The 13136-nt window shown below is 48.3% G+C and overlaps 7 protein-coding genes across 7 annotated transcripts; 3 read left to right on the plus strand and 4 right to left on the minus strand.

The window, feature by feature from the left end:
* Positions 1-16: 16 nt before the first annotated feature.
* Positions 17-238, plus strand: PENARI_c111G12286 (uncharacterized protein; the record flags this gene model as incomplete). The annotated part of the gene is made up of 1 exon (XM_022637896.1): positions 17-238. A coding segment is annotated over one exon (222 nt), but the record flags the coding sequence as incomplete, so codon positions are not given.
* Positions 239-414: 176 nt separating this feature from the next.
* PENARI_c111G03151 (uncharacterized protein) lies at positions 415-641 on the minus strand (the record flags this gene model as incomplete). The annotated part of the gene is made up of 3 exons (XM_022637891.1): positions 415-429; positions 457-573; positions 627-641. The coding sequence occupies 3 exons, from the start codon at positions 639-641 to the stop codon at positions 415-417; spliced, it is 147 nt and encodes a 48-aa protein (XP_022482252.1).
* Positions 642-2849: 2208 nt separating this feature from the next.
* PENARI_c111G08783 (uncharacterized protein) lies at positions 2850-3352 on the minus strand (the record flags this gene model as incomplete). Its single annotated transcript, XM_022637894.1, has 2 exons — positions 2850-3200; positions 3257-3352. The coding sequence occupies 2 exons, from the start codon at positions 3350-3352 to the stop codon at positions 2850-2852; spliced, it is 447 nt and encodes a 148-aa protein (XP_022482253.1).
* A 737-nt stretch (positions 3353-4089) lies between these two features.
* On the minus strand, positions 4090-4961 carry PENARI_c111G00221 (uncharacterized protein; the record flags this gene model as incomplete). Its single annotated transcript, XM_022637890.1, has 3 exons — positions 4090-4245; positions 4368-4493; positions 4566-4961. 3 exons carry the CDS (start codon positions 4959-4961, stop codon positions 4090-4092), a joined length of 678 nt encoding a protein of 225 aa, XP_022482248.1.
* A 2328-nt stretch (positions 4962-7289) lies between these two features.
* Positions 7290-7628, plus strand: PENARI_c111G03804 (uncharacterized protein; the record flags this gene model as incomplete). Its single annotated transcript, XM_022637892.1, has 1 exon — positions 7290-7628. One exon carries the CDS (start codon positions 7290-7292, stop codon positions 7626-7628), a length of 339 nt encoding a protein of 112 aa, XP_022482250.1.
* A 3313-nt stretch (positions 7629-10941) lies between these two features.
* PENARI_c111G07357 (uncharacterized protein) lies at positions 10942-11666 on the minus strand (the record flags this gene model as incomplete). Its single annotated transcript, XM_022637893.1, has 2 exons — positions 10942-11058; positions 11622-11666. The coding sequence occupies 2 exons, from the start codon at positions 11664-11666 to the stop codon at positions 10942-10944; spliced, it is 162 nt and encodes a 53-aa protein (XP_022482251.1).
* A 769-nt stretch (positions 11667-12435) lies between these two features.
* On the plus strand, positions 12436-13113 carry PENARI_c111G11012 (uncharacterized protein; the record flags this gene model as incomplete). Its single annotated transcript, XM_022637895.1, has 3 exons — positions 12436-12671; positions 12730-12878; positions 12932-13113. Coding segments are annotated over 3 exons (567 nt in total), but the record flags the coding sequence as incomplete, so codon positions are not given.
* Positions 13114-13136: the final 23 nt, after the last annotated feature.

Raw genomic sequence — 13136 nt, forward strand, 5'->3', positions numbered from 1 at the left:
AACTGAACTCTGATAGTCCATCTCTAAGATCAGTATGAACATGAGTCTTTTGCTGGCTTTTTTCACTTCCATCTCAGTGGCTCTCGGAGGGACCCTTCAGATCATTGACTATGAAGGCCAGTGCTTCATGTATTCCACGGAAAATTTCAACTGCACTGGTGTCTCAGAGCCATTTGCACCTCTTGAAGGCGCCTTCTGCTCCAGTAAGAAACCCACTGACGATGAAGAGCATTTCTAACAGCTTCAAGATCTGAGTACAAAACACTATGATACAAGATCCGAGTCCAACCCAGTTAAAGTCAATTTGTGTGGCTCTTACCAACATTCTGCGTGGGTTGAAGTGTATCAAAGTGGTCTGCTTTACTTTCACAACGACCAGGGAGACGAAGCGAGCTGCAGAATCCATAAATCTCTTCAAAAGGGCAGCTCCTGTACCGTCGGTGTCAGTATATGTACCTCGACTTCAAGCACAAGACCTCTGCCAACTTCATCTGACGCTACATCCGGCCATGTGTCAGTTGCGGCAGCGGCATCGACCGCTGCGACCTCTTCGGATTCGTCGATCTTCCCGAGCTCTACAATGGATTGTTAGATATGAAGGCAGTCAACGGTCATTGTTTGCCTACGCTTAAAGTTGTCATTTTCGGTCTCTTAAGTCTTAGTTCACTCGCTGTGTGAGGACGCAAGTGAGTGGTGGACTTTTGATTTTTGTTCCAAGCCTCCCCCTTCCTTAGTTTGGTAGCTCTACCATAAGTCAGTTGCTTCATGTTTCGCGAACATCAAAGTCTAATGCCATCTGCTTTTTCCACAATATTGGAGGCCAGTAACCGTACTGTATTTTTATTAGATACCTGCCATGATATCCCACCTTTCAAGTAATATCACTGTATTTGTCGACTCGTCACTCAGCCAGGAGGTGTATTATTTTTAGTTTCCCGCTTGGAGGTACAGTATGTGTGTGTAAAATCATTTCCCCTGGCCCCTCGTCGAAATTGAACTTGGATTGAGGTAAAAGTAAAATATTTTCGTAAGAATGAAAATATGCAGCTATGGAAGACCGCTGGCGTCGTCCAAAAATCCAAAGCCTGGTGTTCAACTCCGAGTCCCCGGATTGGGATCCACAGTCACGATAGTAAGTTTGACATGGGGAAACCGGTATTTGCTAGCGGTGGCGTGGCAATGTTTGCTTGTTAGGGCCAGCTCATAAACGCTAGGTAGGTCGTTAAGTGCGAGGTAACCACATATCTGCGCGACGATCTCTGGAGGAAGTGAAAGCAAGGAGGGCATGTTGAAAAAAACTCAACGTGTATGATAAAGAGGGACAGGCGACGTGATTGATATATCATTTACCTCGGTGAAAAAGAAAAGACAATCGCGTCCCAAGCGCTTGACCGTAGAGGTTAACGAAAGAAAGGAAGCCGGACTGCTCAGCTCAATTCATTTAACCTGCCCCTATGCAGTACACCAATGCGCAAGACCACATCCTTAGGAAACCGCTAGGGTCTATGTTACCATTGCAGCAAGTGATGTAGGTCTCGGAAACCATATACAGTCTCCAGAGGGTCAAGATAATTCCAGTCAATCTCCGGGCACGCGGGCCGTTGATGGTTTGGCGTATCGGGAATATCGGAATTTGCCCCGGCTACCCACTAGCGACCAAGTATCTTTCTCAGGGTACAACCAAACGATGGACAAACCCAAAGAATTCGCTTTTACTTCCTGCCGGTATGGCGTATCGGGTAGTGCGGATAGGAGCTTCTCAATGCCTTTAGCTATTTTCCACAAATTCTGAAATTGTTGTACGGAATATGGCCCTGCTGCGGCAGATCCCGACCGTTTCGATCACCGTCAGCGCCTAAAGATTGGCCAGGCCTCTCTAACTTTGGCCCCCACGCTGGAGCCATGGATCGTCGATCATACTACGAAGATTGGAAAGTAAAGAGCTACCTGCCCATTTCCCTTGACCAGCTCCCTATGCTCGTGGATAGTCTCTTTAAAATGCCTCCCGTTCTTGATTTTCCACCTAAATCTTTTGGGCAGTAGGAATAGGTAGTCACGTGGGCCAGATCGGCCGCATCTTACCAGTGAGTTAAACACGGCGGCTCTCTGGATCCCTACCTAGGAACCGATCACATCCTACTGGACTGCCAAGGTTGAGGGATTTACCGAGGGAGTTGCGAGGGGAAGTGGGCGACATGTCCAACAGTAGATCCAAATAGTTGGATAATATGGAAAAGCAGCACAGGGTAGATTCTACAGTCCTTCCACGACCAAGATTGCAGAAGTGGTCTTGGGACTCCGTCGAAGCGTCAAACCGATTTCGGAGCTGCGCGCCATGAAAGCAGCATAGCTGTGACCACGGATATTAGGCGGTCATGACAGGCCTTGGCGTGACCCTAAGCGCGCTTAAGAAGCGGAACGCGATACTCAAAGTATCACTACGAGGAAAGTAATATATAACCGGGGGTAGCCTGCATATCACATTCGGTTGCTACACCAACGATCTCATATCGTTTTCGTTCCACTAAGAGTGACGAGCCTTTCAATCACCTTTCGATCCTAAGGCCTTGCCGGTCAGCTAACGAAGATGTCCTGCAATTGGTGATAGCCATCTCCATATTTGCATTCTTCGTTACTGCCAGACGCTTGGTCATGCGAAGAAGGGGCGATGGTTGGACAGAATCTTATTAATCCTTGTAGTGAGCACGAAGTCGTTTCACAACGTACTCGTCCCCTCTGTGGTCGATCTGACCTCTCATAGTTTTCAACTAAAGCTTCAGCCGGTGAGCAGCTCGGACCAAGAAAAATAACCAATTGCGAATATCACTCGACTTTCATTCATGAAATGGTTACTGAATATCATCCTGCCCCTCCCTATCCGTATTGTCGACTTCATCGTAGTTTTGAGTACGAAGATGTCGAATTTCAGAGGTCAACTCATCGCAAATATTTTGGAGTCTTTCGTTCTCTTTCTCGAGCTTCTCGCAACGATCATCCAAAGTCGTAGCAAGAGACTCGTTCCTCTGAATCCAGTAGGGACACTGTGAGTGATCAGATTCCAGTTCATCGTAGTCTCTTTGAACTCTTGCCAATTGCCCCCGGGTTTCTGCGAGTTCGGATCTGAGCCTTTTATTTGAATCTGTAGTGGTGTCGATCAAATGGTCGCAAAGCTGGTGGTCCTCGATTGTTCCATCGGACTCCTAGCAGAGTTAGTTTGTCTTCTAGGAGGGAACTAAGGGTGAAGTGCCTGACTCACCGAAAGAATAGTATCGATTTCACGTTGAAGACGTCGTCTCTTAACTGGTCGACACAAATCAGTCAAATTTCGACTGGACTTGGTTGCATTTGGCATTATGGCAAGCCAGATAGAAGATGGAGAATGAGGCAAGAACACAAATAATTTGGCTTCCTCCCGACTCGTCCTTGTGGTTGCAATGGCAACGACCGGAGGGATGTCTTCGGAAGAACAAACTTTTCAAATATTGACTGACAGTCAAGTCGACGCGATTTAAAAGGAGCTTCTTGCTATGATTTTTTAGCCCCCAGCCCGGGCTGTTGATCCCAATATAACGTCACCTAAAAATCGGAGTTTTCAGTCTAGTGGATTACCTCAAATACACATTCATAGCCCCATAGCCCCACTATGATAACGCTAAGCTATATACGACTAGGCATTGTTTCCTTTTGGAGGCAACATAGATGTATGATTGGCCTCATTGTATTTTCAGACCTTGGCGATTTAGACCTGGCCCATTACTGGGTCTTTGAGAAAGAAAACAAGTGTGTCTAGGGTAATCTGTTTTCGAATACCTCTTTACGAGATCTGATTACCGAAAAACATGTGCCTTCGCTCGATGTGTCTTGACTAAGCCTGCGTAATACTGGTTTTGTCCTCCTCTTGATGATCTGAAGAAGCAAAGCTACAGTTTGTAAGCCACGGGATGGCCTGGAACACCCGGAAGGCTTCTCCCGAACCGAACTCGATCAATAGTGGAGCAGGGAAGCTAAGGGTGGAATAATTTCGGGGAAGTCGGAAGGTGGACCCTTGCTCTGCTAAAGCCGATATGGAAATAGTCAGATAAGCAGTGATCAGCCAAGTGCGAAATTCCAGGATAGGTCTGCGTGAACAACAATCCTCGCAGGGAGATGCTGCGTAACCAAGGACTCCAGAGCTTCCGTGACCACGGATGTCGCTGCCACGAGTCCAGCGATGTAAGACTTGCGCTCCCTCACAGCTAATGAGCCCTGTGTATGTAAAAATGTGCTCCCTCACAGCCAATGAGCCCTGTGACTGTAAAAATGCGCCCAGTCATGCAAGACTTGGCTCGCCAATGACTTGCTATGGCTCCATAGCAATGTGCAGGCACCTCTCCGTGGTGCTGGGGACCAGTATCCGAGTATTCAAGAGTATTCGAAGAAGCAAAGACCTGCCCAACATCTTCCTCATCTGTTTTGTATTCCGAAGGATCATCATTGGATAGATAGAATGAGCCCTAGATAGATCATCCCAAATTTAATGGCCAAAATTATAAATCACAACTGAAGTGTCCTTGTTACCAAAGGACGTATTCCCAATTGTTCTGCATTGATAGTTTGCGGTCCGATAGTCCCTTCGCCGTAATGGAATTGGCACTCTCATTCTGGCGTAGAGCAAACAGAGACGAGAGTGTTGTGCTGGGATGCTTGTTTTGATGGAATGTTTGTTGTGATGTTGGTGAGTGTTGGTGAGTGTTGGTGAGTGTTGGTAAGTGTTGGTGAGTGTTGGTGAGTGTTGGTGAGTGTTGGTGAGTGTTGGTGAGTGTTGGTGAGTGTTGGTGAGAGTTGGTGAGAGTTGGTGAGAGTCGGTGAGAGTCGGTGAGAGTCGGTGAGAGTCGGTGAGAGTTGGTGATGTGTTGATGTGTTGATGTGTTGATGCGTTGATGTGTTGATGTCGATGTGGTGAAATGTGTGTAGCGAAACATCACTGTTGTAGTGAATGGTCGGGCGGTGAAGAGAGGGGTGGCCAACGTCTCATGGAGGCAGCGCGGTTTCTTGCCATGTCACCCGCATCATAGAAACTTCAATTGCATTGTTTTGATTCCGCAAGGCGATTTTGATCCCCTTTCGTCACTCCCTGATGTGCAGCCTCCAACTCAATTAAGATGATTCAGTTCAAAAAATGCTCAGCTATGATCACGCAACATACTGTACGCTCAAGATCAGACCTACGGGTGTAGAGCCATGTGATGTGTCTTGAAAATCCGAATCGTGGGCTCAATTCAAGATGATTATGCGATAGGCTCTTTTCTTGCGTCGTCAAAGAAATTGCTTGCGATGACTATTGCTAGTGACTTGAACCTATTCTACACTAGAATGCCTACATCATATAGCGATTGCGAGAGTGAGAGTAGCTTTCCCTCGTGTTCAAACCTGTCATTGGGAAGCTTTGGCTCAAGAATATCTGATCAGCTCCTTCTACATGTAGGAGCCGTCGCAACTTTATGAATAATTTTCCATCAGTACTTACGATTCACAGTCCGCCCAAGCTCTCGTAGAATGTCCACTACAGCGATGAAGAAACGGTACTTACTTTCTGTGGACGTATTCCTGAGCCATGCGATACAGCATGCTCCGCTGCTGATATAGCACGGTTGAAGTCCAATTGGGGTCCAACTAGCCATCTAAAACCAGAACTGGTAAAAACATCTCTCCACGACAGCCGTTCAAGGTCGGGGGATATCCGCACAGGGGTGCTCTAACACAGGTGTGGTCCTAGCAGGCATCCGCTTAAACTCCTTCCAAAGCAAATATGACATGAGCGCTTATTAGGGGTAGAAAATTCAGTGTAGTTTGTACGGGATAGTCAAAGAGGTCCTACAACCCGAGGGCTCTTGTGGTGCTGTTACAAACATCAAACCCACCTTTCACTGTGAATAGCTCGAACAGTGATATGTCAGATGTCCTCCGGGACGCGATGAGTTTGAAACATCAGCGACGCTCAAAGAATAGTGGGCTCGGGGGACGTAGAGACTTTGGCGATTTGCTGGCAAGACCTGCTTGCGTCGCCAATAGCGATATATTAGAGGACGGTATGGGCAAAAGATACAGCATAGCTTGACTGACCTGCAGCTGCAGTGACATCCAAAGTAGATGGGCTTTGCACATAGTGCTCGGGCTGGGATAGAAAAACGCAAGCTTAGGAATCAAATCTTCCAACCTTCTGTCTAACAGGGAAAAGACAAAAAAACCTGATAGCATGCAGCTCCGTGTATGTCCGAGTGGTTCCCGCTCGCTCGCACATGTCGACAAGCTCAGCAACGCGGAGAGTAAGAGGGATCAGGGGGACTCTATCAGACGTGGTTCTTGGGTCATGGGTTCTCTCTTTCGTTTGGCCGTCCTCGGTCTTGTCCATCGATTCGAAGCTGAGATGTTTATTGTTAGTTGATTCGGCTAGAGATGACGGGACTTTCGCCTCACATTCTCCTTGCAAGCAGACTCGACGAACAACCTCGCCGTGTACGAAAATACGGCTCTAGCAAGACGAAACATCGGCTCCTCCCGGTGTCTTCGGATTTTCAGGCTCGAAAGACGCTAGATGCCATCTGAGGACAACGATGGTCACCCACTGGACGCCAAGGATCCAAGCCGCAAGTAGGCTATCCCCTGTGGGTGTTCAAATGCCGGGAAACAGACACTGCTATGCGCTCCATTGGGTCTTGCATCAGGTAGGCATACCAACGCATGATCTGATGAACCAAATCGACTGGGCGAAGTTCGAGGTAGCGACGCGTCGATGCCACCAGTAGCCATGTGGAAGAAACAGAGCATACCATGGAATTGCTGTAGGGGAGGTCGAGCAGACACGACATTTGCTCACTTCGCATTCGAGTGTGAGAATCTGAGGGTGTCTTCCTGTGGTGAGGTCCGAGTCAGCAAGCGTTGATCCAGCTGGACGAGGTGTTGTACTTTACGTTTTTCATGAAGAATCCCCCGAGTGTACGCTTGAGACAGATGATCGATCAGGATTGTGATCATAACCGCTTACCAACTAGATCACTTCTAATTCTCTTCGGCAATGCAGTCACCAATCATGCCATGTTGTTTTATCCAGGTTCGTCGCATTCTCCGGCTGTCGCTTCGAAGAAGCCGCGCTGCACCGGGCAAGTTCCCGTTTCGAACCAACCTGTGACAAGAAATTGGACAGTCGTAATGGGAGACCGCTTCGTGTAGACGGCGAGAGGTTGAGGCACTCCGCCGTTCAGGTGTGAAGGCAGGGTGTGAAGGCGGTGAGGAGGAGGGCAGTAGACGCGATGGAGCGCGTCGTCGTGTCTGATCTGACCTCGGCGGGAATAGATTACTCGCCACAAGAGTTTTCGCAGTTGGCGATGGGCTGCTCCTACAATGGCATGGAGATGTCAGTGGTGTTCGTGTCTGGGGCACAGACTTGGCAGAAATCATCGGACTCGGCGCAGCAGCAGGCGCGATATTCCACTCAACTTGTCGTGGAGAACAAAGGTCTCGAGCTTATGCGTCCTGTTCTTGGCCCGCGGCCTTGGGTTGCAGTATTTAATATAGGACATGCTGCATGGGCCTGTTTAAAGCGGCAGGGCCAGAAATATTGTGTAAGTCGGTTTTGCGTGGAGCACTGACGGCACCGCTGGTTCGGACTCACTCTGGTGCGCTGTCCACGGTTTCCTGCCCATCATTAGCTTGTAGACCGGAGAGGTATTCCATGACTCACGTGTTCTGAAAGAAGACACGGGAAAGCGCTCCGTGGCTTTGCGCTGGTGTATATTGGACGGAATGCACGGATCTGATTGTTTCGCATAGTCTTTGAAGTCAGTTGAATTTGGACAGTATCGTGCTGAGATTTACATACCTGTAAGTCGTCCTTTGGCATCTGGGATAGATCCAGGGCCGGGACAGTAGATCAGTTCAGTTGGCTGCTACGGCGGAGAGAGATGTTCGCAAAAAACATACGCTAACCAAGCTTTTTCTCTTTGATCGGCTGACATGGGTAGCAGTGGTATAGGGTGGCAATTACATCTCTCACGGGTCCTGTTTCAGGTCCACGATGTATCTATAGATGTCAGTACAGTGGAAATTCCAGTAGGAGTCCAAAAGAAGAACTTATCAAGTACCTCCAACGCAAAGCCTGCTCTTTGTGTAGCCAAATGATAGAATTGTAGAGCAAACTGCCGGGGGTAGAGGACGTATTTATAGACTTCTCGGCTTCTGTCAATTACAAGCTTGGTAGGAACCATTGAAGGACACCTATCCTAATTGAGGCCTATTGAAACCCATGTCTTCTTTTTACCGCAACTATTTGCAGCGACATTTTTGATGCCTCTAGATGCTCAGCGGGAGAGACGAGCAAGAGTCGTGTTGAGAAAAAGGAATGCTGAGTCGGTCAAGAAACGTTGGCTGACTGTTGAATCCTTCACGGCCCTCTTAAATTGAGGCTTTGTGGGAGATATTCAATCCGCAATGACAAGCTCATATTTCTTGTTCTGATCACCTCATCTGTGAGCGACTCACCGTTGAATCACCGAAAAGTGCCTACAATTTCATCCCTAGAAATCATGGACTTTTTTTTCCTAGCCTCGCTTTAGTGTTGTGTTGGTTGTGTTGAGCTGTGGGCCTGTCCGTCTAGACTGCGGGTGCTCGACCCGTCAACCCGTCGAAGCTTGGCCATACGTTGACTCAATTTTTGAACTTGTGACCATCACGATACATTGGGTTTATATATATTTTCGTTTTTTTTTTTCCTAAGTTTTCTTTTTGATGGCTGTAAATTCTACAATGTTCTGCTTATCGGGTTTCTGAGGCTTTCAACGAACGTGGAAGTGTCTGGTTGAAATATATATCTCCTCAAAGAGCGTTCATTACCAGTGAGCTGCTGAACGTTGACAGACAGCTCCATATCACACTGTACCTGCTCATGGCACCCAATGTCACCAACAATACATCTGTGAATGCCACAGCATCTACATACGCATTGTATCTTCCCAACTGATTATACGAGCAGTAGAAAAAGGCGTTGAGTTGACGACTCGGGTAGAATGAGATCTGTAAGAAGCCGAACTCACTCATTATGCTGTGACCAATGCAGCGATGCTTTTACCACGATCATACAGGCTTTCAAATGGTCTCGGATCCGAAAAGTTCATGGACTTGAATACTTGGGTTCTGATCCTCAACACTGTGAGGCCTGATTAACTCCCCCAACATACTCGTTGATCACTATCACTATTGTCAACTAAACTGCCAATAGCCCGCTAAAAATTAAACAAATTCTTGTCTACTGACTGCACCAATTGACTGCTGTGGTGATCGCAAACCTCAGTAAGTTACCCCATTGGTAAAATGGGGCATGTCAGTAGCTGTTTCTCCACTTCAGGGCTAATGCTCTCAAAACGCTCGGTAAGATCTCGCTAGTTCAGGCCCTTTATCAATACGACAACAGGGATACTGTTTGTTCTTACCCAGCTGTGCGCGCGCTATTCTCCGAGTAAAAGATTCTAAAATTTAAAGCGATGATCGGGCATTGGAAGACAGGATTTCCATAACTTGATTGGTAAATCTAATAGACCTTCGTGCCATCTTGGCCCTGGGAGTCCTCTTGCTCCCAGAGGCTTTGATATGGCTTCTGGGAGCCTATAAGCCGCCTTTTGGGGTCATATAACTCTCCGGAAGCCCGACGTAGCTTCTAGAGCCTTTTTTCCCACCTCGGGGAACCAAAGTAAGTTCCTGTTGACGGCTTATTTTATTCCTGGAGGCGTAATTTCGGTTCCTGAGGCTATGGCTTGGCCTTCTGGGAGTGATCGAATAACTCAGGTTTGTGCGCAGGTCTGGTGAAGGTGTCTAGGGAGGATATTGCTCATCCCTCGGAGGCAAAAAGTTGACTCTAGGACCCAGAAGTAGGGTCGCAGGAGTGCAACAGCTCCCAGATCCAGCCGATGTGTTCCCAAAGCCATTTCGTATCATTTCCATTTCTCCGTGGTAGGGGGTAGATGCGGTTGAGAAAATAGTTGCTGATAACATCCTCAGGATCTCTTCAATAATATGATCACAGAAAAATACTGCATCTTGTACTGCCACGTTGCCGGGATCTCTGCACGAATATTTTCGGTGCAGCGTATCGAAGTCCAACCACTTGTGATGGATCTTCAATGTATCTCGATTTGAATCGAAAGAGAAATCGACATCGCTAATGTCGTTTTGCACAAAGTATATAGTCATGTGCCCCGTCTGTTTGAACATGGCTATACATGCGCGCAGAGCTCTCCGTATCGCCCTTGCGAACGTCGATTCTGGCGGGGCGCATAACTCCGCATCCCTGAACACCTCAATCTGCTTTTCTTCTGCCGTTCTTATTGCTGACCTTGGACGTAGCACAACCCAAAGCATTCGAGGGAGCATTGCGGGTTTCCTTTTCAAGATTTTGGAGATCATGGCAATACCCTGTACGATGTCAGCCCACCACAACCCCTACTCTAGCAATCTTTACCACCACCCTTGGCATGGTATTTCTCGCTATAGTAGAGTATCTTATTATCGGCTTCACTCAGAGGACGCTTCCATATAATATTCCTCGTGGAATCTCCCAATAGCTGGTCGGCCGACTCAACATCGGCTGCTTGGGGAAGTTTCGGAGGATATTGATGTAGATCGGGAGCATGGTCGTCTGGTGCTTTCGAATGGCAGACTCCCATATGCGCCGCACAATGTCGGCTTCTTCATGCTTGTCAAGCAGTCTCGTCTGTCCCAACTAAATTTTCCATTGCGAAATTGTAACCAAACAACGTCCTGGACCTGGAAGCAGACTCAGGAAGAAGCGTTCCCTTGAGGTAGTAGACCTTTCCCAGGAATCCTCGGTCCGGAATTAGATCTCCGTTCCGGTTTCGATAATGTGTGAGGGAAAAGAGTGACTGCGGATATCCAATGTTGCTTCCATCCAGTTCATAAAATCATCAAGCCAACTGGCTGTGCCTTTTTGTCGCGCATTGTCCAGATCTCAACGGTGACGTCCCTCTCAATGCGAGGACGCAACCGAGACACATCGTCGGCTGCATCTGTCTGGAGGCGCTCATTAGCTTTCTTCGACGGACATATCACGCAACAGAAACGTGACCCGCATGGTCCCTGCACAGAAAACCTCCAGTTACAGTTGCTTGTAGCGATCTTCACCTTGTAACCATTTCAGGACATCACCAAAGCTACCATTTCCCCATGACACCCTGCAAGTTTCTTTTTGCCTTGTTTGGACGTGTGCCCAAGCTGCAAAGCTTCATGCTGAAACTGAGCACAAGAGTTCGCCAATGTGACTCGACCTGACTTCTTCTCGTATTTGATATAACCCAGGGCCCGACGGGGCTGATGCGAGCCCTTAGGGTGTGGTATGACGATCAATATGCAGCCACTTTTGTCTTCGTAGTATAGCTGAAGATCGAGGCGGCCTAGTTCAAAATGTTCGAAGATGGCGTCCTTCCTATCTTACAGTACTGTATGTCCAATACGATTCTGGACTATTCGTGGACGTTGTCCATAAATGTGTGCGGGAGAGCGTGTTCGACGCAGCAAAATAAGGTCAGATTAATCAAGCATCCACCGAATCCAGTCTTCAAGGCCCCAGGCCTCACCTTGACTCTGGTTCCCTGACGTTCCTGCTCCAAGCCACGCCACATCGTGGCGTCGAGGAGCACATAAGCTGGCACTTGGGTTCCTGCAATATTGGTCGAAACTCGGACTGCTAATGGTGGCGTTACTCTACAACATCACTGTACTACTGTGTGAGTTTGGGCTCGGGGAAGGTTTCTAGATGCCGACTGCCAATCGTTAGATTTCCTTTCCCGTGTTTGACGCCGCATGTAAGTCCCCATCTGTCCGCGGAGAAAATTTCGCTGATCATTCTAGATTACATCCGCGCCCTCGTGCAGGATGACAAGGCAAGTCTAATGCAGGGAGGATGTTCAATGAGACGTCTCGCAGGAGTATTGACGGCGAAGACACCTTTGTTGCGTGGGTGACGAGCCATCAAGAGCCACGGAGTGCAGGGGCGGAAGGACTTTCTCCCGAAATCAAAACAAGTCTCCGTACGACTTTCATAGTTTCTTTCGCGGCTAGCGCCACGACCTCGCATGGCTTGAGGGGTCCAACCACCCTTGATTGACCCACGTTTTGGTTGGAAAGTTACAGAAATTAATCGGGGGAATGTAACAGGGGTATTGACAGCACATGCTGGAACTAACTAGTCGATTTGAGAGGGAAGACAAAAGCTTAAGTTTAATTAAACGTTAAAAACGCGGCCAGTCCTTGGCGGTGGAGCATCAGGTCGTGGATTTCTCGAACAATAAGAAAAGTATAAGGCCTAGTTGTTGATCCTCCTGTGAAGTCAGTTCTCCAGACTGGCTCTCTTCAAGTCTCTCTCTCTACGGCACTTGCTTCCCTGTCGCCATGCGGTGGTCTCAATCGCTGCTCTGGCTGTGTGCCGCGTCCACAGTGGCCGCTCAGTCCACTGAGGGCATTTACAATCTCGTCCAGCGTCGACTGCCGAACCATGCTGACAGCTTTCGTTTCACACTAGTAAATGCTACCCAAATTGCGAACAGCTACGACCAGTATGTCGTGAGCACCGCTGCCAATGGCACAGTTCTTGTGCAGGGTAGCTCACTCAGTGCGTTGTCTTCAGGGTATTCATAACCCCTTGTCGTCATCATTATTCCTATCCATGCTGATCTGAATCAATAGTCTCCATCGCTATCTCACCGCTGTTGCCCACGTCGATATCTACTGGTACATTGGCAGTCACCTGGACCTTGCGCCCGCCAAGCTGCCGCAACTTGCTAGTCCCATCAGTGGCTCTAGCACTGTGCCGTGGCGTTATCACTTCAACACTGGTTGGATTCCCACGGCAACTGTGCCGCATTGTTCTCTAGCTAACATTCGCTAGTAACATTCTCCTACACTGCTGCTTTCTGGTCATGGGAAGACTGGGAGTTGCAACTAGACTGGCTTGCCCTCCGCGGCGTGAACCTGCCACTCGCCTGGGTGGGCTTCGAGAAAATCATGGTTGAGGTCTTTCGCGAAATCGGTCTCACGGACGCGGAGATTGCAACTTTCCTTAGTGGGCCGGCGTTCCAGGCATGGAACCGATT

The sequence above is a fragment of the Penicillium arizonense genome, assembly GCF_001773325.1.
Source record: "Penicillium arizonense strain CBS 141311 chromosome Unknown PENARI_contig111, whole genome shotgun sequence".
Classification (NCBI taxonomy): Eukaryota; Fungi; Ascomycota; class Eurotiomycetes; order Eurotiales; family Aspergillaceae; genus Penicillium; species Penicillium arizonense.